This window comes from Thamnophis elegans, chromosome 7 (assembly GCF_009769535.1).
Source record: "Thamnophis elegans isolate rThaEle1 chromosome 7, rThaEle1.pri, whole genome shotgun sequence".
Classification (NCBI taxonomy): domain Eukaryota; kingdom Metazoa; phylum Chordata; class Lepidosauria; order Squamata; family Colubridae; genus Thamnophis; species Thamnophis elegans.
This window is the reverse complement of record NC_045547.1, coordinates 15,877,770-15,899,076: the sequence shown is the minus strand read 5'-3', so window position 1 is coordinate 15,899,076 and position 21,307 is coordinate 15,877,770. Positions and strand designations below refer to the sequence as shown.

Genomic DNA, 21,307 nt, shown 5'->3' with positions numbered 1-21,307 from the left:
AATGTGCTCCTTTTGAGGGCTTGACCTGTCCTGTGAGGGGGAAAGCACAACTTTTCCCTCACTGGTACTGGCCTCTTCCTTCCCTCTCCGGGCGGGAAGACTACGGATTTTCCGCCCAACCTGGCTGGGGTTTGGCTGTGGGGGAGACGAGAGCGGGCCGGGTGCGGGGAGTGGGAGGGGGGGGGAGTCCTTGGCCGGAGGAAGGCGAGGGAGGAGGGGGCGCGCGCCACGAGCGTCCTCAGTCAGATCCTTCCCCCTCGCCGGACTCAAGCTTACCCCCCACCCCCGCCGCCGCCGCTCCTGCCCCTCTTCGGCTGACGCTCCCCCTCCCTCCTGCCTTTCTTGTCCTGCAGGGATCCCAGCTGAGTCTCAGCCTAACCGGGCAAAGGCGCGGGAGCCGCGGGAAGCGCACCATGCCCGGGACGCGACTGCTCCTCCGCCTGGCTCTCCTCTGCGGCTACACGCAGCTCCTGGCCGAAGCCAGCTCTTGGTGGTGAGTGTGGTCGGGTTTCCTTCCTTCCTTCCTTCCTTCCTTCCTTCCTTCCTTCCTTCCTTCCTTCCTTCTTTCTTTCTTTCTTTCTTTCTTTCTTTCTTTCCTACCTTCCTTCCTTCTTTCTTTCTTTCCTTCTTTTTCCTTTCTTTCTTTCTTTCCTTCTTTTTCCTTTCTACCTCTCTTTCCTTCCTTCTTTTTCCTTTCTTCTCTCTCTCTCTCTTTCCTTCCTTCTTTTTCCTTTCTTTCTACTTTCTTTCTTTCCTTCCTTCCTTCTTTTCCTTTCTTCTCTTTCTTCTTTCCTTCTTTTTCTTTCTTTCTCTCTCTTTCTTTCCTTCCTTTCTTTTTCCTTTCTCTCTCTTTTTTCTTTCTTTTTTCCTTTTTCTTCTCTCTTTTTCTCTCTTCCTTCTTTTTCCTTTCTTCTTCTCTCTTTCTTTTTTCTTCTCTTTGTCTTTCTCTCTTCCTTCCTCTTTTTCTTTTCTTTCCTCTCTCTCTTTCTTTTCTTTCCTTCCTTTTTTTCTTTTCTCTCTCCCTTCCTCTCCTTTTTTCTTGGTGGTGGTGGAGGAGGTGATGGTGGAGAAAAGACCAAGTACTCGTAAAGGGATGCCGACATCCTTGGGTGGGTGGGGAGCAGAATAAGAGAAAGCGAGGCTCCCTTTGAACGGCTTTCTAAAAAGTGCTTCTAAAAAGTGCTTTTTTCTCTTAACTTTTCTCAGTCGCCTAGGTTGAAAGAAATCTGAGCTTCTCACAGGGTCCAATCAGTGCCTTGCCCTTTGGAAGCCCTGCCGTTTATAAAATGAAATGAGATAACTGATTGCGCCTTTCTTTCCCTCTGGAGAATGAGACGCTCCCAAAACCTTGTTCCTCCCTCCACACCCCCTAGACACACACACACACACACACACACACACACACCACACACGGAGCCCCCTGCCATCACTTCCTCAACCCTTCCTATTGAGGTAAGGAATCTCTTACATGCCCCCAGTATACAGTACAAGGCAACAGTTTGCAGGTAACTTTGCTTTGGAGCAGATTCAATGGCTGCTGGACTGAAGCTTGGGAAGAAGGTCATCTTCAGGACCACTTGCCCCAAAGCCATCCTACCTGGAAAGTGTTTTCCCAAAGCTCACAGTTAAAAGAGGCTTTCCTTGAAGAGTATGACCGGACCCTTAACTTGTGGGAAAGGTCCTTGGTTGATAGTTAATTCAGCTCCTTAGTTCCAGGACAAAGCTCTATTTAATTATCCATCTCAAGGTGAAGCTGGTGGGATTCAATAAACATGAACCAGTTGGACACTTAGGTAGTTGTCCTTAAATAAAGAATCCTTAGCTTCCTCATTCCAAACTATTCTCTTTGTGTTTGGAAAGGTCTGTGGCTTTTTATGTACTGGTTCTTCTGAGAGACAAAGCCTTAACACCCCAAAAAAGGCATTTCTTGACAATCCCAAAGGTGCTTTTTTTCCCCCAAGAGGCAACTGGCTTTTCTTTGAAGACGTTTCGCTTCTCATCCAAGAAGCTTCTTCAGCTCTGACTGGATCAGGGATGAAATTCAGCAGGTTCTGAAAAACCGATAGTGGAAATTTTGAGTAGTTCGGAAAACTGGCAAATACCAATTCTGGCTGGCCCCAGAGTCTGGGTGGGAATGGGGATTTTGCACTATCCTTCCCCTGGATTGGGATGGGAATGGAATTTTGCAGTATTCTTCCCCTGCCACGCTCACCAAGCCACACCCACAGAACCGACAGTAAAAAAAAAATGAATTTCACCACTGGACTGGATGGTGGGGAATGGAAGGATGTATTTCTTGACAATGTTCTCCTCATTTCAGGTCATTAGCGATGAATCCAATCCAGAGACCCGAGATGTACATCATCGGAGCCCAACCAGTGTGTAGCCAACTACCAGGGCTGTCCCCAGGCCAGAGGAAGTTGTGCCAACTATATCAGGAACACATGATGTACATCGGTGAGGGGGCTAAGAACGCCATCAAAGAATGCCAATTCCAATTCAGGCAGAGGCGATGGAACTGCAGCACAGTGGACAACACATCTGTTTTTGGCAGAGTTATGAGCATTGGTAAGTGAAGGAGAAAGTGAGAAGGCAAAGGACACTGGTGGCCAATCAGAGGTTCATGGATGGTTTGCCTGAAGGCATCCGGGATGGGATGGCTTAAAGGCATAGAGAACAAAGCCGGAAGGATGGAAACTGTAAGGACAAAAAGAGTCAGAACAAATTCTGGTTGGGAAGTATTTGCAGAGGTCCCCAAACGTGGCAATTTTAAGACTTGTGGACTTCAACTCCCAGAATTCCCCAGCCAGAATTCTGGGAGTTGAAGTCCACAAGTCTTAAAGTTGCCAAGTTTGAAGACCTCTGTTTTAAGAGGGAAGCAGCAAAGCTAGATGGAAAGTGGCAGATTCTTAACCCTGATGAGAAGAGACTCTCAGAAAAACAAATTGTACACAGCTGAGGAGTGGATTGTTAGTAGTACGAATGTTGCATAAGAGCATGGAGATTCAAAAGTCGAGTGAAACCAGTTGGAATGAAAGTGGTTTCTGGAGCAGGGAACAGGGAAATAGACCCAGGACAGGGATGAAAAGTAGAGCAATTTGGGTGGCATTGCTGTAAAAATAGAACAGCTGTCAAGATAGAGATAGAATAAATAGGGTAGAGACAGAAAACCTGCCTAAGAGTAAGAGGCTACATTTTCATGCAGAGCTTGAATGCATTAGACTCCTCAAAATGAGCACTAGTGGGGACAGTTAAATCCCTAATTTAATCCCTAATTAAATTCTGCAATGCCAAATTGAACTGCAGTTTCATCAGAGTCTCAGGCTTGATGTTGTCCAGATGTGAGGAATTGCAACCCCGAGCAGGTCTGTGTTGCTGTAAAATATGTATAAAAGATGCAGTATTAAGAAATGATTGGCCAACAACTTTGTTAGGTGCAAGAATTAATGGAAGTGTGCTGATCTCTTGCCGGCCAGCATGATAAACTCTATGAGTCGATGAAGATTTTGTTTGTTTCTTTGTTTTAAATAGGGAACTATTTTGTTTGAAATGGCTCAAAACACTTGGTTTTTCACTTCTTTCAGTTGTGTAGATTAGAACAGCTACTTTTGCTTTCTGTCAAGAGTCTTGTAAAAGTCAAAAGGATGGAAGGAAAAGCTGTAGTAAGAGTGGTTGTGTAATGATAACATACATATTCCTAAGAAAAATGCATGATTGTCTCTTGGGAGCAACTTGAGGGCATCTTTTTATCTTTATCAGCATGGGTGCATTTATTTGTTTGCATACTATCTAAATCACTTGCCATGATTATAATCTTCCCAATCTGGGCAATGTTCTTATCAGTCACCTCTATATTGCCAACTTGAAGAGCTCTCAGAAAGCATTAATCACTGAGTAATTAAAAGTTTATTACTGCCTTTTAAAATGAGATGCATTGGAGAAAATACTGATGACGATAATACTGATTGATCAGATTTCTAGATGTGTAGCAAAAATGCACTTTGCACTCAATTTAGATGCACACTTCTGAGTATTCCAAAGCTCAGCCGCAGTATTAAATTTTGTTTTCACCGGTAGGATCAGGCTCTATCTAATTCGTTTTAATTCACCCTAAATTTAAAAGCACCTGGAAAGGCAGCTTCGGAAATTCCTTCTCTTTCTTATACTGTGATTCTGCCTTAAGGATAAACACCTGGGGCAAGAGGTTGAAAGAAGGGGAAAAGTTGCTGTGGGAAAGCCACATGTGGGGGTAAAGCATTAAGCTTACATACTGGTATGTAGGTTTCACTCCATTTTTTCCATAACAAAAACTGACACTGCGGAATCTCCTGATTCTTGGCATTGTCTCTGGTGTGCCTCAGGTGGAGTCATCAGACTATGAAAGAAAGGTTGGTATCATAGTGTATTCTGAGTAGCTGAGTCACTTTCTCTCAATCTATAACCCCCTTCAGATGAGTAAACCTCAACTACCAGGATTTCCAACTAGCACGGCCATTGTTGAGCATCTTGGGCGTTGTCCTTGCATCAGAAAGAAAAAGGCTTAGCTCTGAGAAGTCCTGCTTGGGCAAAATTGGAGCTAGAAGATTTTTTTAAAAGGATAACAAAGTACAATGCCCAGGAATGAAACTAGCAACCCTCAGCTTTTTCTGAACTCCCTTCTTTCTTCCTCTCTACCGCTGGAATGGTTAATCTAGCCCAGTGTTTCTCAATCTTGGCAACTTGAAGACGTCTGGATTTCAACTCCCGGAATTCCCCAGCCAGCATTCGCTGTCTGGGGAATTCTGGGAGTTGAAGTCCAGACATCTTCAAGTAGCCAAGTTTGAAAAACACTGATCTAGCCAAAAAAGCCAATCGCAATATCACCTGAGAACCTGCTTTGTTGAAAAATACCTTTTTAAAAAGCTTTCTGATTGAGGGGCCTTGGGTGCTCTCTGAGCCTCATTGTTTTCCCCGCAGATGTTTCATTACCTGAATTAACCTGCCTTCCATCAGGACCTGCATATTGCACGAGTCAAATAGAGGGCTGTGAAAATATCTACAGACCCCTCACATATCCTGGAAATAAATTGTTTCAACTTTTACCCTCAAAACGATGCTATAGGGCACTGCACACCAAGACAACTAGACACAAGAACAGTTTTTCCCCAAATGCCATCGCTCTGCTAAACAATTAATCCCCACAACACTGTCATTTTTTTTCTACTAAGACTGAATTACTATTATTATTCTCTTCCTTCCTAGTACCTATCTCTTTCCTAGTACCTATCTCTCTCCACATGACTATAACCATGTTGCAGTATATTTAAAATTTATATTGTTTTATTTGTTTCCTAGTATAATTTGATTGCTTCTTCGTAACCTATGTGGTGTATCTTATGATTCTTGATGAATGTATTCTATTTTATTTTTCTTTATATACACTGAGAGCATATGCACCAAAGACAAATTCCTTGTGTGTCCAATCCCACTTGGCCAATAAAGAATCAACTCAATTTAATTCTATTCTATTCATTATCTGAACTAGGTAACATCATCAGTCCTGATGATGTTACCTGGTTTGGGTTGATGAAACGTCTGCAAGAAAACAACCAGAGGCTCAGAGAGCACCAAGGACTTCTCCTTTCAACCCTGAGCTGCACATATTCTCCTTCTCTGATTAACCTGCCTTCTCTTCTTCCCTTTCCCAAATGGAAGATATCCTGGCTTGCAGCCCTTGGCAGGAAGGAGGTGGGGGGGGGGGAAGGGAGCCCTGATAACAGCTTTGCTATTTGCTCTCTCCGTGCTGGTGCACCTCCAGGAAAGGCAGCAGGAAGCCCAGCCCCTATCCACCACCTTGAGACTTCCCCAGGGTGCCAACTGCTAAGTGGCAAAAGGCACTCATTGACAGATCATTGCAGAATTTGAATTGAGGTGTGAGCTGGCTATATTGTTCTCAGTCCTTTTGAAATGCAACTCTCTCCTGGTCAGAAATGGAGAAATCCGGGCTGAGGTTTGATGTGTAAGGATAATAAAAAGCAAGGTGTTAAAATGCAGCTCCCTCTCCCCCCCCCCCCCAGCTTCTCAAAAGTAGAAGCCCCGTTAATGGATTTCCCTTAGAAATCCACTCTTCGTTATTCAGGGCTATTGTATTTCGGTTTGATTAATTGTAAGGCATTACTCAATCCAGACTGGCACTAACGTTAGGCAGAAAAAAAGTAACTCCCCAAAGCAGCTGAGTTGGAGTTTAACAAAGAGATCAGCAAATGGATATACTGTATTTTCACATCTGCTATTTTTGCATTATTGTCCCAAGGAGGAGGAGTACAACTTTGGGTATCCAGCCTGCCCTTTGACTTTGTGTGTGTGGGTGTAGGCAGGGTATCGTCAGACAATTGCAATGTTGTTTATATTGTGAGTTGTAAATGATTAGAGCTGTGGCACAATGGATAAAGTTACAATGCTAAAAGTATAGCTATGAAGAAGCAAACTTAAGTAAAACACGGAGAGATTCGCATTCGATTAGGCAAATTTAGAACTTAACCAGGGACATTAAATGCATCCTTCCCAGAGGGTAATTTAATTAAAAAAAAAAAACCCTCCTCTGTGTAGAATGTAGATAACACTGAAAAATGACCCTTTTCCGTGGCCTATCCTGCCATAAAAACATTCACAAGTGAATGTTATGTGTGTTATTTGGGAGTAAATTCCATTGCCTGAGTAAGTGCAACCTAAAAGATGGAGTGGTAAAAATGCGGCATCTCCTTAGGGTCTATTAGGGGCTGTAGAGTGATGTTGGGCAGAGTTAACACCAGTAGCAGGTGGAGCCAGAGCCAGAAGATGAGAACCATATGCCTTTTTTTTTTGTTCTTTCCCTGCTCATCATGCTGCTGAGTAGGGATCAGATGGCTCTTGGTGCAGGGCTGAACTGTGGACCACACAGTTTAGCAGGGCCCCCCAAACTTTCAAATTTTTTTCTTTCTTTCTTTATTTCTTTCTTCTTTCTTTCTTTCTTTCTTTATTTTATTCATATGTTTTCTTTATTTTTTTTCTCATTTTTTTTTTTACTTAATTCCTAATTTTTTACTCTACTTATATGTATCTTTCTCTTCTGTTGATTTTTTTTTTCTTTTCTATTCATCTATGTATTCCGTTATCTTTTTTTCTTTTTTCTTTCTTTTCTGTTCTCCTTCCTTCCTTCTTTCTTTCCTTCCTTCCTCTATGTCTCTGTCTCTTTTTCTTTCTTTCTGTCTGTCTTTTTTCTTTCTCTTCTTTCTCCTTCCTCTATGTCTCTCCGTCTCTCTCTTTTTTCTTTTTTCTTTCTTTTCTCTCTTTTCTTTCCTTTCCCCTCTCTCTCTTTTCTTTTTTCCTTTCTTCTTTCTTCTTTCTTCCTTCTCTTTTCTTCCTTCCTTCCTTTCATTCTTCTTTTTTCTTTTCTCTTTCTTTTCTCTCTGTTCTCTTTCTTTTCTTTCTCCTTTTTCCATTCTTCTTTCTTTCTTGTAATTTAATACTGCTTTAATAGCACTAAGTTTGTTTTTTCTACAGCAACAACAATGGATAACCCCCATTGGAGATTAATATTGACTACTCTGGAGCATCCTGGTTTAGAACTGGCTGAAGTCCATGAAAAATTAGGCTGACGTGTGTAGTGTGCAGCGGATTGAACTAAAACAGGCAGATATAGGTTGAAGTCTCTACTATCTTAGGTAGAAAATCAAAACCAGAAATTGCATATATTGACAATTACTGTTTAAAAGCAAAATCTCCTTCCCCCTAAAAAAAATATGGGCTTATTCACCACCATTTCAAGCCATTCTGCTTAGTCTCTGAGCCCCAAAAAAGTTAGCAGAATGTACTGGAGTGGAATATACCAGGAAGTTAACAAAAAAATCCAGAAAATGGCAAAACTCTTCTACATTATTTCTAGTAAAACTAAACAGAAATGTCCATAAAGCTATGTAGACTTGAGGTTAACTAGAAGGAGACAGCTATTATGCAATAGTATTATATTTTTCTCTCAATGAACATTTACAAATAATGGGAAAAACATGGCTTTACCATTTTATTTGTATACTGCTTTTCTGTTAAAATGTGCGGTCCACCCCTCCCTTTTTGTCCACTATTGGTGGTATATGCATATCCCATGCTAAGACTGTTTTGTTCCCTTATTTACTTCTTTCTCTGATGGTTGATTGATGAGACAATTTTGTATTGTACTTTAGGGTCGAAATATGTCCCTATAGTGCAAATACTTCATAATGACCCTGATGCTACAGCCTGATGTTGGGTTCGACAGAGTTTTAAAGGGGGGGGATTGTCAAAGCCATGATTTTCACCATTTTTTAAAAAAACAGTGCTTGTCCCCAAGATTAATTCAGAGGGCGAAGGCAAATAAAGTCAAAGAAGCTTGTTTCAAATCGGTCCATGTTCCATGTTTCGTAACGGACTATAGATTTATTCTAGAAGCGTTAAAAGGTAAATGTTCCCCTTGCACATATGTCCTAGTCGTTCCCGACTCTAGGGGGCGGTACTCATCTCCGTTTCAAAGCCGAGGAGCCAGCGCTGTCCTAAGACTTTTCCGTGGTCATGTGGCCAGCATGACTAAACGCCAAAGACCACAGACCGCTGTTACCTTCCCACCAAAGGTGGTCCCTATTTTTTCTACTTGCATTTTACGTGCTTTACGTTCCTGCTTGTTGGCAGGAACTGGGACAAGTAACGGGAGCTCACTCCGTTACGCGGCGCTAGGGATTCGAACCGCTGAACTGCCGACCTTTCTAATCGACAAGCTCAGTGTCTTAGCCACTGAGCCATTGCTTTCCTTGTAGAAGTGTTACATGAAATTGGGTATAGTTGATCTCATTAACAGTTTTCTTCAAGAGCTTTCCCACAGTTGGATGTTCTCTACCGTAAAGGTTGCAAGCTTTCCTCCTGCCGAGTTCTTTGGGGGAGATCAGTTGGGAGTTTCATGCTCTTAGAGCCCCAAGTTGGCAGGGACCCCCCGTTTTCCCTCTTTCTTCTTTATACTCACTGCCATTCTTTCTCTCTGAACTCGTATGCACATCGCACTTAGCTTATTGTGGCTTGGTTCGCTTTTGTGTGTGTGTGTGTAAAGCATTGTGTAAACCCAGCTGTTATGGTTTATGAACCACGTTGGAGCAATCCCTGCCCTGGTGTGATATGTGAACTCGGCTTTTCTCTTTTGGACATACCCGTTCCCCCCCTTCCACCCCATCCCCATTGTTCTTTTTTCACTTCCTTCCCACCCAGCACGATGCTGCAGAAGAGACAAATTGCTCTTGCCAGAGATCCCTACTAATGTTTGCAGAGGCTTTGGAAATTGGTTTGAGGATGAAATTAGACCGGTTGCCCACTCTTGCTCTATTTGGCTGTTCTACCTGCTTAATGCTATAAGGACATAAATCTTCCTTAGGAGAACTTCGCTGCATCAAGTTGTGGCCTGCTTGCTTTTGTCTGCGTTCTCCTCCTAGCAATGGCCATCTGGGACACGGATGGTGCATTGCCTTCCTAGTTGATGATTCCTCAGAGTTGGCTATTTTGAGGGTTATGGTCACTTCATGAGCAATCGCTCGATCGGGAATCTCCCAAGCTGATGTTTCAGGGATCACTCGTTCCTCTGAATGTTCTTTGGAATAGATTTCTTTTTTACTCGAATCTCGGCGAGGAATTAGATGACCCAACAGCAGCCACAATAAAACCACGAGATGGAAGCAGGTAGTTTTTATGTGTTTTAGCTGTTCTTGTTTGACCAGAATTGTGTGATGATGCCAATAGCTGGACAGATGCATGCAACGCTGTTTTAAATAGTGTTCATGCCTTCCTTTGTAAAACAAATCCAGTCAGAATTCCTGTAAGTCAATCAAATTTAAAAAAAGAGAGAGAATATAAGGGAGCAGCTGATGGACTAATGCAGTGATGGCTAACCTTTTCTGGACCGAGTGCCCAAAGCATGGGTGCATGTGCACAAATGCGTGTGCGTGCCTAAACCCCCAAAATGCAATGCGTGTGTGGTCCCCCCATATGCGCCCTGTCCCCCTCACGACTCCACTCTGTGCATATGCACACGCCCTGTGCACGCGTGGCAGAGATCCGAAGACCAGCTGGCCAGCGGGAGGGGCACATGCATGTGTGGCGAAGCTGAAATGGGACGATGCTCAAATGCCCACAGAGAGAGCACTGCATGCCACCTCTGGCATGGGTGGATGCCAGAGGTTCGCCATCATGGGACTAATAGAATCAAGAAGCTGCCAATCTCTTTATTGCCAATTCCTCCCATACGTTTGAAAATCTTGACTTCTTCGGAGGAAAATTTAGGAGGCTGTCTTCTTACGGTTCTATAAGTTAGTTAAGAGATAGGATCCTATAGTACAGCAGTTCTCAACCTGTGGGTCAAGACCCCTTTCACAGGGTCGCCTAAGACCATCGGAAAAAACATATTTTCGATGGTCTTAGGAACTGAGACACCGCTCCTTTATGGTTGGGGGTCACCACAACAAGAGGAACTGTATTAAAGGGTCACGGCATTGGGAAAGTTGAGAACCACTGCTATAATAGTTACCCTGAAAGTTTAGAGTATGGGTAGTTCTTGACGTACGACCCACAATTGAGCCCAACATTTCTGTTGCTAAGTGAAACATTTGTTAGTGAATTTTGCTCCATTTTACGACCTTTTTTGCCACAGTTGTCAAATGAATCACTATACGGTAGTTAAGTGAGTATATAGTTGTTAAGTGGATCTGGCTTCCCCATTGACCTTGTTTGTCAAAAGGTCACAATAGGTGATCACCTGACCCTGAGACACTGAAGCCATCATAAATATGTCAGTGGACAAGCGGTCCAAATTTTAGCAATAGCAATAGCAGTTAGACTTATATACCGCTTCATAGGGCTTTCAGCCCTCTCCTAAGCAGTTTACAGAGTCAGCATATCGCCCCCACAGTCTGGGTCCTCATTTCACCCACCTCGGAAGGATGGAAGGCTGAGTCAACCTTGAGCCAGTGAGATTAGAACCGCTGAACTGCAGATAACAGTCAGCTGAAGTGGCCTGCAGTACTGCAGTACTACAGCTGAAGTGGCCTGCAGTACTACTAACCACTGCACCACCTCGGCTGCATAATGTTTTTAAAAAAACAACATATTCTTTATTTCCATTTTCATAACATACAATCACATGTATACTATACATAGCCAGTATCATATAGTAATAAATAATGATTACATCAGTTCCTTTTGTCATCAACGCCCCAAAAAATAAAAACCCATTATTAGCTTTTCTGCTCTCCATACACCTCTTTCTTCTACCTCTCTCCTACTTCCTATCTTCCCTCCATCATCCTTTCCTATTCTACTTCCCCTTCCCTTCTCCTCTCTTCTCTACATTCCACTCCTTCTTATCCTCATCCTCCTCATCTTCCCCCCTTACCCTCTCCTCTCCCTCTCTTCCCATCTCCCTTCTGTTTCCCACTCTTCCTCTCATTGGTGTATTTCCGCTTCTGAGCAAACTCCAATCTATGTTATGCTCGGCTGCATAAATTTTGACCACATTACCACGAGGATGCAGCAATGATCATAAGTGTGAAAAACAGCCATAAGTCACTTTTTCCACTGCCATTGTAATTTTGAACAATCACTAAAAGAACTGTTGTGCGTCAAGGACCTGTACATAATAAAAATCTTGGCTAATTGTGACTATTTCAATACATCATTGTGGAGGCCTCCCCGTGCATTAAAGGAACAAATTCTGAGATCCATTTAGAGTTAGCTGTATGTGCTGATTCAAAGTTCTTGTAAGATGCTTATTCATTGCAATTATTGGGAGTGAAATGTGGTGGATCTGGGCAAGATGGGAATAGATAAGATTTATAAGGGCTGAGCATGCTGAGATCAGATAGGTTACAAATTATGAGGAAAACTGAAGTGAGGCATCTGATTTAAGAAACTGATCTCTGTAAGCTGGAGGCAGAAACCATGAAGAGATGATCCACAGTGGAATTGAATGCATTGATATTTTCTCCTTCATCCATGTTTCACTGTTGTTTAACAGAGAGAGACAGATTTGGTTTCCCAGCCTGAAACTTAACAAGGTTTCTCTGTTTTTCTACTCAACAGCTACCCTGTTTCCCTGAAAATAAGACCTCCCCAGATAATAAGCCCAATTGGGCTTTTGAGTGCATGCGCTAAAATAAGCCCTCCCCCAAAAATAAGCCCTCCCTCAAAATATTGCAATACAGCAGCAGCCATGAGGTGACCACGCTCGCCGCCTCCTGCACCTCAAAAATAATAACACCTCCCCCAAAATATGGCCAAGCACTTATTTTGGATCCTGTCTTATTTGGGGGGAAACACGGTAACCTCTCAGAGTTCCTGTGAGTGAGGATAAAATATAAAGGAGAGAACATTGCACATAATAAAATATATCAATGAAATAGTACTGAATATAATATATATTTATTCTGTGTAAAGGACTAGCTTTGTAAGATTATTCAGAAGGGCCATGAAAAAAGGCTTTGCAATTTTTTCCCCAGTCATCCGGGCAATTTGTCAAGTAAGTAGAGCGTTTTTTCTACTATTATATAGTTGTCTTTTTGCCTTCATGAGCCTGGTTAGGACTCTCTTAGTCTTGCTTTAATAACTGAACCCTAGCTACGTTTGTTGGCAGTATATGGATTTTCTGAGTTCTAGCTATCCTAACTAGCACCGCTAATGTGGAATTTGATAGAAGTTCCAGCACCACCGTTCACATTCTTGCAGTGCATCTGGAACTTAGTTGAGATTGTTGCCAATTTGTTATGCTTGTTAAAGATAATCATTAGTTATTTTGTCCACACAGTCAACAACCTCGTCCTAATGTAATTATATCAACCCAGTGACTGGAATTCATATATCAAAAATAGTTTGCCAAATCAGTTTATTGGATAAACCACAATTGGCTGTATTATAAACTAAGTTGAGTAAATCTACACAGGATAATAAACCAAAGCTGAATAAATTAGAATGATAGGTAAACCAATTTGGAACAACTCTCCAAATTATCTACAAGGATAGTCAGATACTGAGATATTCTTCTACACGTTTCCCCGCAAACAGAGTCTTATTTTCTTTTGACCCCCGAAATAAGCGCTCAGCCTTATTTTCAGGGATGTCTTATTATTTTTGAGGTACAGGAGGCGGGGAGCGTGGGCACCTCATGGCTGCTGCTGTGTTGCAATGTTTTCAGGGAGGGCTTATTTGGGGGGAGGGCTTAATTTTAGCCCATGCGCTCCAAAGCCCAATTGGGCTTGTTATCCGGGGAGGTCTTATTATCAGGGAAACAGGGCGTATGGATTCAGAAGGTTACAATGCTAGTCAACTTGGGTGATCTCAGAAACTAAGCTGGTCTACCATACAATAGCACTTGGACTGGAATCACAGAGTGAACCTCAGAATCAGAAGTAAAATAAATACTTAGATATATCTGTATCTGTAATACTGCCAAGAATTGCTGCAGTCACTAAGAGGTCAAACACACTTGAGGGTATCTTTTCCATTAAAAAAAAAAAAATTATTCATCACTCGGAGCTTCCAACCTTGGATCGGTCATGACCTTGCTATAGCTACTGGCAGTTTCCAGTTCATGCCTATTCCATCTGCATCATGTAACAAAGTTAAAGTTAAAATTCTGTCCCTGTTCTAACATCCTCCTCCCATATCGAACAATCTATCAGCAAAATAAATTGGCAGGAGGAAGTGTTATTCCTGAGAACAATCTGTCAGAGCTTCCTTGGGTGCTAGAGAGGGTGTGTTTATTATACCTCTTTGCCATCTTGGAAATATTTTGGCTCACCGAAAATCTATTGATAACTGCTTCATGTCTGTAGCTGGTTCAGTTTTGACTTCCAACAAAGCTATTTAGAAAGAAAGCACCTATGTTCTAATGGGACAGCGACTCCTGCTTTCTCTTCTAATTTCTAATTTTCCCTTGTATTTATACACACCAACTCCATAATCGTGAAAAAAAAAATCTTAAAGTAGAAAGCAACCTTTATTCAGATGTTAACATTAATAGTAGAGATTATTCTAGATTGTTATTAATTCTGTAGTCACACTCATCAAGATATAAATGTGAGTGGAATCTTATAACCCCTTCTCCTTCTCCTCCTCCTCCTTCTTCTTCTCCTTCTCCCTCTTCCTCTTTTTATTCCTCCTCCTCTCCTCCTCTTTTTCTTCCTCTTCCTCTTCCTCCTCTTCTTCCTTCCCCCCTTCTTCTTCTTCTTCTTCTCTTCTTCTTCTTCTTCTTCTTCTTCTTCTTCTTCTTCTTCTTCTTCTTCTTCTTCTTTACTATACTACTACTACTACTACTACTACTACTACTACTACTACTACTAAAGCCCTACATGGCCTAGGACCGTCTTCTGCCACATACTCCCAATGATCAATAAGATCGCACAGGGTGGGCCTTCTCTGGGTGCCATCAGCCAGACAATGTCGGCTGGCAACTACCCGGGGGAGGGCTTCTCTGTAGCCATTCTGACCCTATGGAACGAAATACCCCCAGAGATCCGGACCCTACCCACTCTCATGGCCTTCCGAAAGGCTATTAAAACCTGGCTATTCCGACAGGCCTCGGGCTGTTGACCTCATAACTGAGGTCCAGCCCCGATTAGACTGGGTGTATGATGTGGTTTTTTAATCTGTCTTTCCTTGTTTTTTAACTTTTTACCTTTTAAATGTATTTGTTGTAAGCCACCCGGAGTCCTTTGGGATTGGGCGTCCTATAAATTCATTAAATCTAATCTAATCTAATCTTCTTCTTCTTTTTCTTTTTCTTCTTCTTCTTTTCTCTCTCTCTCTCTCTCACACACACACAAAACACACAGGTATCAGAAAGATATTTTTATCCATTCAGCATTCCTGCAAGGCAGGTTAAATTGTGAATGATTTTAACAGGTTAACAGAGTTGAAAGGGACCTTGTAGGTCATTTAGTCCGCCTGTCTCTCCAAGCAGGAGACCTTACACCATTTCTGACAAATTTGCCAATTGTTATCTATGAATGTTGCTGCTGAGCCAGGTTTTTTTTATCTAGTGCTTCACAATTAAGTGCAACCTTTTCACTACCATATCATACTGTTTTCATTAGTGCAATTCTATATACTTACTGTTTGGGAGGAAATTCCATAGATAGTATTGGGCCTATTCCTACAGTGATCACTGAGCTTGTGGATCAGAAAGGTCAGCAGTTCGGCGGTTTGAATCCCGCACAACGGAGTGAGTTCCCGTTACTTATCCCAGCTTCTGCCAACATAGTGGTTTGAAAGCATGTAAAAATGCAAGTAGAAAAACAGGGAACAACTTTGGTAGGAAGGTAACAGCATTCTGTGTGCCTTTGGCGTTTAGACATGCCGGCCATATGACCACGGAGACGTCTTCGGACAGCGCTGGCTCTTCGGCTTTGAAACAGAGATGAGCACGGCCTCCTAGAGTCGGGAACGACTAGCACATATGTGCGCGGGGAACCTTTACCTTTATCTTAGTGTGCAACAATTGTACTGCTTTGGCTGAAATATGCCCATCATCAGTCTTGTTTCTCACTCATATATCTTCTTTCTAATCTCTTTAAATACTAACAGAAATGTTTTTCTCTTATATGGTTGCATACAGTATTTTTATCATTAGTCTATTAGAATATATGGATTAAAGTGTTGAATGTAGAATATTGAACCTCAATTCAGTAATTTGTTTTATTCAAGAAAGAGGTCATCCAAATTCATTTATCACCTTGGTAGTCCCAATACCCAAAAGTCTGTGTATGAATATCTTTTGAGAGAGGAATGGTGCCATGATAATACACCGAGGATCGGTGGATGTAACAGATGGTGCCTTTCTTTTCAGATTACCACTCTGTCTGTTGTTAGCTGATATTTATTCAGGAACACTAAACCAAGGAGAACTGAAGGATATTTCTGTATTGGAAGAAACTGAAGAAATTATGAGAGGGGAGATGAAATACGTTTGAGCTATAACAGAAGGCGGGATTTGGTAGAGCACTGTTCTGAATTTGGAATTCCCAGTATCGATTTGCAATTTCTACAGTCCTGGAGGGACCCACACTGGGCAAAGCTGTGTTTCCAGTAGAGACCAAAAGGACCTCTGGGTCCCTATCGGTTAACTCTTGTGACTTTGGTGATCTCTTCGCTTCCCCTCAGGTAGCCGAGAAACGCCTTCGCCTACGCTGTCAGCGCTGCAGGAGTTGTGAACGCCATCAGCCGCGCCTGCCGCGAAGGAGAGCTCTCGACTTGTGGTTGCAGCCGGACAGCCCGACCCAAGGACCTGCCCCGGGACTGGCTTTGGGGTGGGTGTGGGGACAATGTGGAATATGGCTACCGGTTTGCCAAAGAGTTTGTGGATGCCAGAGAAAGGGAGAGGAACTATGCCAAGGGATCGGAAGAGCAGGCCCGGATACTCATGAACCTACAGAACAACGAGGCAGGGCGCAGGGTAAGATAACTTTAATTTTCTTCTATTTAATCTATAGATTAGCTTTCCCATCTCTGCGATCCTAGATGTATTTTACTGGAATTCCCTGGAATTCTATTTTACTGGAATTGGCCCAGGGGTGGGTTCTGGCTGGCACTACTGCCAATTTGCTTGTGTGTGTGCCACATGCGCTTAATGTGCGCTGTGCACACATGCACAGTACAATTAAAATTATCCTGTGCATGCGCAGAACTGAAAAACAAGATGGTGGTCCCTATGGTGCCTCCTAGAGAACCATTTCAGGGGCGTGCCAGGCCTGGATCGCTGCCGGTTCCAGTGACCCAGGCCACCGAAACCACTATCAGTTTGGCCGAACCGGGCTGAACTGGTAGGAACTCATCACTGCTTTGGCACATCCAGTAGGGCACAGGTGTCAAACTCGCTGCGTCCTGTCGTCGTCACATGACATTTCACAATGTTTTCCCTATTTGTGGAGCTGGGGTGGGCGTGGCCTGTGCGTGACTCATCCGGCCCATAAGCTGCCAGTTTGACACCCCTGCAGTAGGGCCACTGAATGGTATTGCTTGTTCCATTGTTATCTTTCCATTGGTTATTTTAGGAGAGAAAAGAAAAAGATGTTGTTCCACTTCCCCTCATCCCAGCCCATGGAGGGAAAGTTCTGCATTTAAATTTTAAGGGCCTGGAGACTAAAACATATGAAGAACAGTTGCAGGAATTGTGTATGGCTAGTCTAGAGAAAAAAAGGACTAGGGACGACATTATAGCAATTTTCCAATATTTGAGGGGTTGCCACAACGAATAGGGAGTCAACTTATTTTCCAAAGCACCAGAAGGTAGGGCAAGAAACAATGGATGGAAACTAAACCAGTTTATAATGCCTTGGTAAGGCCACACTTGGAATACTGCATTCAGTTTTGGTTGCCATGATGTAGAAAAGATGTGGAGACTCTGGAAAGAGTGCAGAGGAGAGCAACAAAGATGATTAGGGTACTGGAGGCTAAAACATATGAAGAACAGTTGCAGGAACTGGGTATGTCTAGTTTAATGAAAAGAAGGACTAGGGGAGACACGATAGCAGGGTTCCAATATCTCAGGGGTTGCCACAAAGAAAAGGGAGTCAAACTATTCTCCAAAGCACCTGAGGGTAGGACAAGAAGCAATGGGTGGAAACTAATCAAGGAGAGAAGCAACTTAGAACTAAGGAGAAATTTCCTGACAGTGAGAACAATTAATCAGTGGAACAGCTTGCCTCCAGAAGTTGTGAATGCCCCAACACTGGTAATCTTTAAGAAGATGTTGGATAGCCATTTGTATTAAATGGTATAGGGTTTCCTGCCTAGGCAGGGGGTTGGACTAGAAGACCTCCAAGGTCCTTTCCAACTCTGCTATTGTATTGTATTGTATTGTATTGCACTGCACTGCGCTGCACTGCACTGCACTGCAGTGTAATCAAGGAGAGAAGCAACCTGGAATGAAGGAAATCTTCCTAACTGTGAGAACAATTAATCAGTGGAACAGCTTGTCTTCAGAAGTTGTGAATGCCCCAACACTGGTAATCTTTAAGAAGATGTTGGATAGCCATTTGTATTAAATGGTATAGGGTTTCCTGCCTAGGCAGGGGGTTGGACTAGAAGACCTCCAAGGTCCTTTCCAACTCTGCTATTGTATTGTATTGTATTGTATTGCACTGCACTGCACTGCACTGCACTGCACTGCACTGCAGTGTAATCAAGGAGAGAAGCAACCTGGAATGAAGGAAATCTTCCTAACTGTGAGAACAATTGACCAGTGGAACAGCTTGTCTTCAGAAGTTGTAGGTGCTTCATCACTGGAGGTTTTTAAGACGAGACTAGACAGCCACCTGTCTGAAATGGAATAGGGTCTCCTGCTTGAGCAGAGGGTTGGACTAGAAGACCTCCAAGGTTCCTCCCAGCACTATTCTTTAAATAAATAAAAATCTCATTTGAGAATGCTAGGCTAGGATTTACTAACACGGAGCGTCTTCAACCCTTTAGCAGCATTTTTGATCCCCAACACCTAGATCCTAGAAACAATAGTTTCTGGGATGATGGACATACAAGACATACTGTGCCATTCTGCTTTCAAGGAAGGTCATCCATCAGGGATTGGAGAAAGGGTTGTCTCAGTTATAGACACCGTCCTGACCCCATCCCTGCTCCACTGCACTCAGAGATTCAACTTCTAGCTTTATTGCCCTGTTTGTTTATCTTTGACGGTTATCTCCACTTGTCTTTTCCTTCCCTCTGTCTCTTTCTCCTCTTGATTTCCATTTTGTTTTATTTTTGTCTTCTTTCCCATTAGCCCGAGCCTTATTGTTCCAAGGGACTCTTAGGCCCTGGCAGACATGCTGCATTATTTATCTACCCAACATATAACAGGCCTCCAGCATCAGTCACTCAAACACCATTGAAGCAGAGAAGAAGTTTGATTGATAAACTGTGTAGTAATTCTTTACAAATTCGCTTGAGATTGCATCTCTTATGAGACAAGAACCCAAAAGGAATTTGAGGTGGGGAGGAACAGAAGGGCTGACATAAGCAAATCCCTTTGCCAGATCCTTGCAACCTGATACAAAGGGTTGGCTTTTTGAGTGCAAATGTCGTAGCTGCCTCTGGCGCCTCGGCTCTTGATCTATAGCTCAAATATCTTTACTCCCATTTTTTGGAAAGAAACTATGATAGAGGAGGAAACCATTTAGCTATTTATTCACTGAACATCTCTTTTAAGTCAGACACATAGAGCTGAGTATCTAGTAAACATACTGTTCTGAAGTAAGCCATATTGATTGCATTCAGGTTGTGATCTGAAATGAATTTAAGATTGTGGGGCAATCCCTTTATTTTTTTGCAAATAACCATGGTGTTTCTGGAAGGATAGATGCTGCTGAAATTCCAGAGGCTTCCATAGCAAACCACGTCTCTGTTGCACATGCTCCAGAGGTGGGATTCACATACCTTCCCTACTGGTTCGCAAATGTGAGCACGCTTGTGCTTGCTTTGCTCGCATGCGCCTTGTCTGCGCATGCCTGCCTTCTGCGCATATGCAGTGCTCGCACATTATGTCGGGGCACATAGGCAGAGCCTCCCGAACCGGAGAGAACTGGCTGAATATCACCTCTGACATGCTTCCCTGTACCACTTAAGGCTGCAAAAAAAAATACATGCAGTTTTTAAGCAGTGTCAATTCATCCATAATTTCAAAAATCATAGGAAGTTACTAGTTCCACTTTGATCTGCAATAGTCTGGTCCCCACCTTGAATCTTGTGTTAAACTGGACACTTAAAAAATGATTCGGGTAAATTGGAAGACGTTTAGGGGAAAAAGCTGTAAGGACAATTGGAGAACTAGAGACAAAGTTCAATGGAGAGAAATGGAAGGCACTGGATTTCTTTAGCTTTGAAAAGAAAAGATTGAGCGGGAAGGCAGATTTCAATTGGGTGTCAAGATTTTTGTAAGAGGAAGAGGAAATTGTAAGTGTGGAACCAATTACCCAGAGAGGTGTTGGGTTCCCACTATATATGTTCGAGTAAGGGTTAGACAGCCATCTATCAGAGATGCTTTAATTTACATTCTTGCACGGATCAAGAGGTTGATCTTGGTCACTTAAATAGCTTCTTGACAGTAAATTTAGTGTGCAGTTCTTTGAATTGCTAGCAGATTATTCTTTCTCCAACCTCCACTTAGAAGAGGAGTAGGATTCATGTCAACCTTCAAGGCAGACCAGACTAGAAAATCAAAGTCATCCAGGCTAATACCACTTTTATTATAAAGTTAGAGTAACAGGATCTTGCAACTCGGAGTGCCTTTCCTACTCCCTTTATTTTCGTGAAAATTAAGGAGAGTATTGTTTGAGACTTTCCTCAGGGTACAGTTTGGTCCCAGACTTAGGTTTCCTTTATCTGACTATTTTCTTCATAGTAGATCTTCCTTCGGTTCCTCAAGGTCATTCCTTCTTCCCATTACAATGCTCCTTAGTCTTAACATAATGCTCTTGGCTCTCCTTCATACAACACAGGGTCATTTTAGGGGAAGATATGCCACCATAAGAACTAAGAGACTGTTTAGTCTAGTGCAGGGATGTCAAACTCAATTTCATTGAGAGCCGCATCAGGTTTGTATTAGGCCACAGGAGGGCATGGCTAGGGGTCATGGCCAGCTCGGGGTCACTCATGTTGGGGGCACCTGTGGTGCAAGGGTGGGTTCCTGTACCGGTTGGTACTGGTTTGCTTCACATGTCCTTTGCGTTGCTCGTGCATATGCAGTTGACTGTAATTTGTTCTGCGCATGCGCAGAAATATGCCGGCAATGGCAAAAGAGACGGGGAACCGGTTTGGGAACGTGGACAATCTGGGTTGCTGCCAGTTCTGCAACCCAGGCCAAATCACCACTACCGGTTCAGCTGAACTGGGCTGAACCGGGAGCAACTCACCTCTGCTGTGGTGGACCAAGTGCTCTGCCAATGAAAATGGGCTCCCGAGCTCCGTTTTCAGCTGTAACAGCTTCCTGCAATCCTCTGCCAGTGAAACAAACTCTGTTTTCGCTGGCAGAGACACCACGGGCTGGTCCTTTGCTGTTTCCAGGACCTCAGCCCGGAGATCTGTCCCCACCCTCCCCGGGCCTTGAGTTTGACACCCCTGGTCTAGAGATTCAAGTACTAAGCTAGAAACTCAAGAGACTGAATTTTAGTTCTGCCTTAGGCATGAAAGGTAGCTGGATGACTGTGAGCCAGTCAAGTTCTCTCTGCTTAACTCACCTTACAAAAGAGATGGGGAAGGATGTCCCTTTTGTGACTTGTGGACTTCAACTCCCAGAATT

General features: G+C 43.0%; 1 protein-coding gene across 1 annotated transcript in view; it reads left to right on the top strand.

Annotated features, from left to right (window-relative positions):
• The first annotated feature begins 255 nt into the window (after window positions 1-255).
• Window positions 256-21,307, top strand: part of WNT5B (Wnt family member 5B) — a 37,824-nt gene continuing 16,772 nt past the window's right edge. The window contains 3 exon segments of the mRNA XM_032221486.1: window positions 256-493; window positions 2,321-2,584; window positions 16,189-16,471. Of these exon segments, the coding sequence (XP_032077377.1) occupies window positions 414-493; window positions 2,321-2,584; window positions 16,189-16,471 (627 nt within the window). The 5' untranslated portion in view covers window positions 256-413.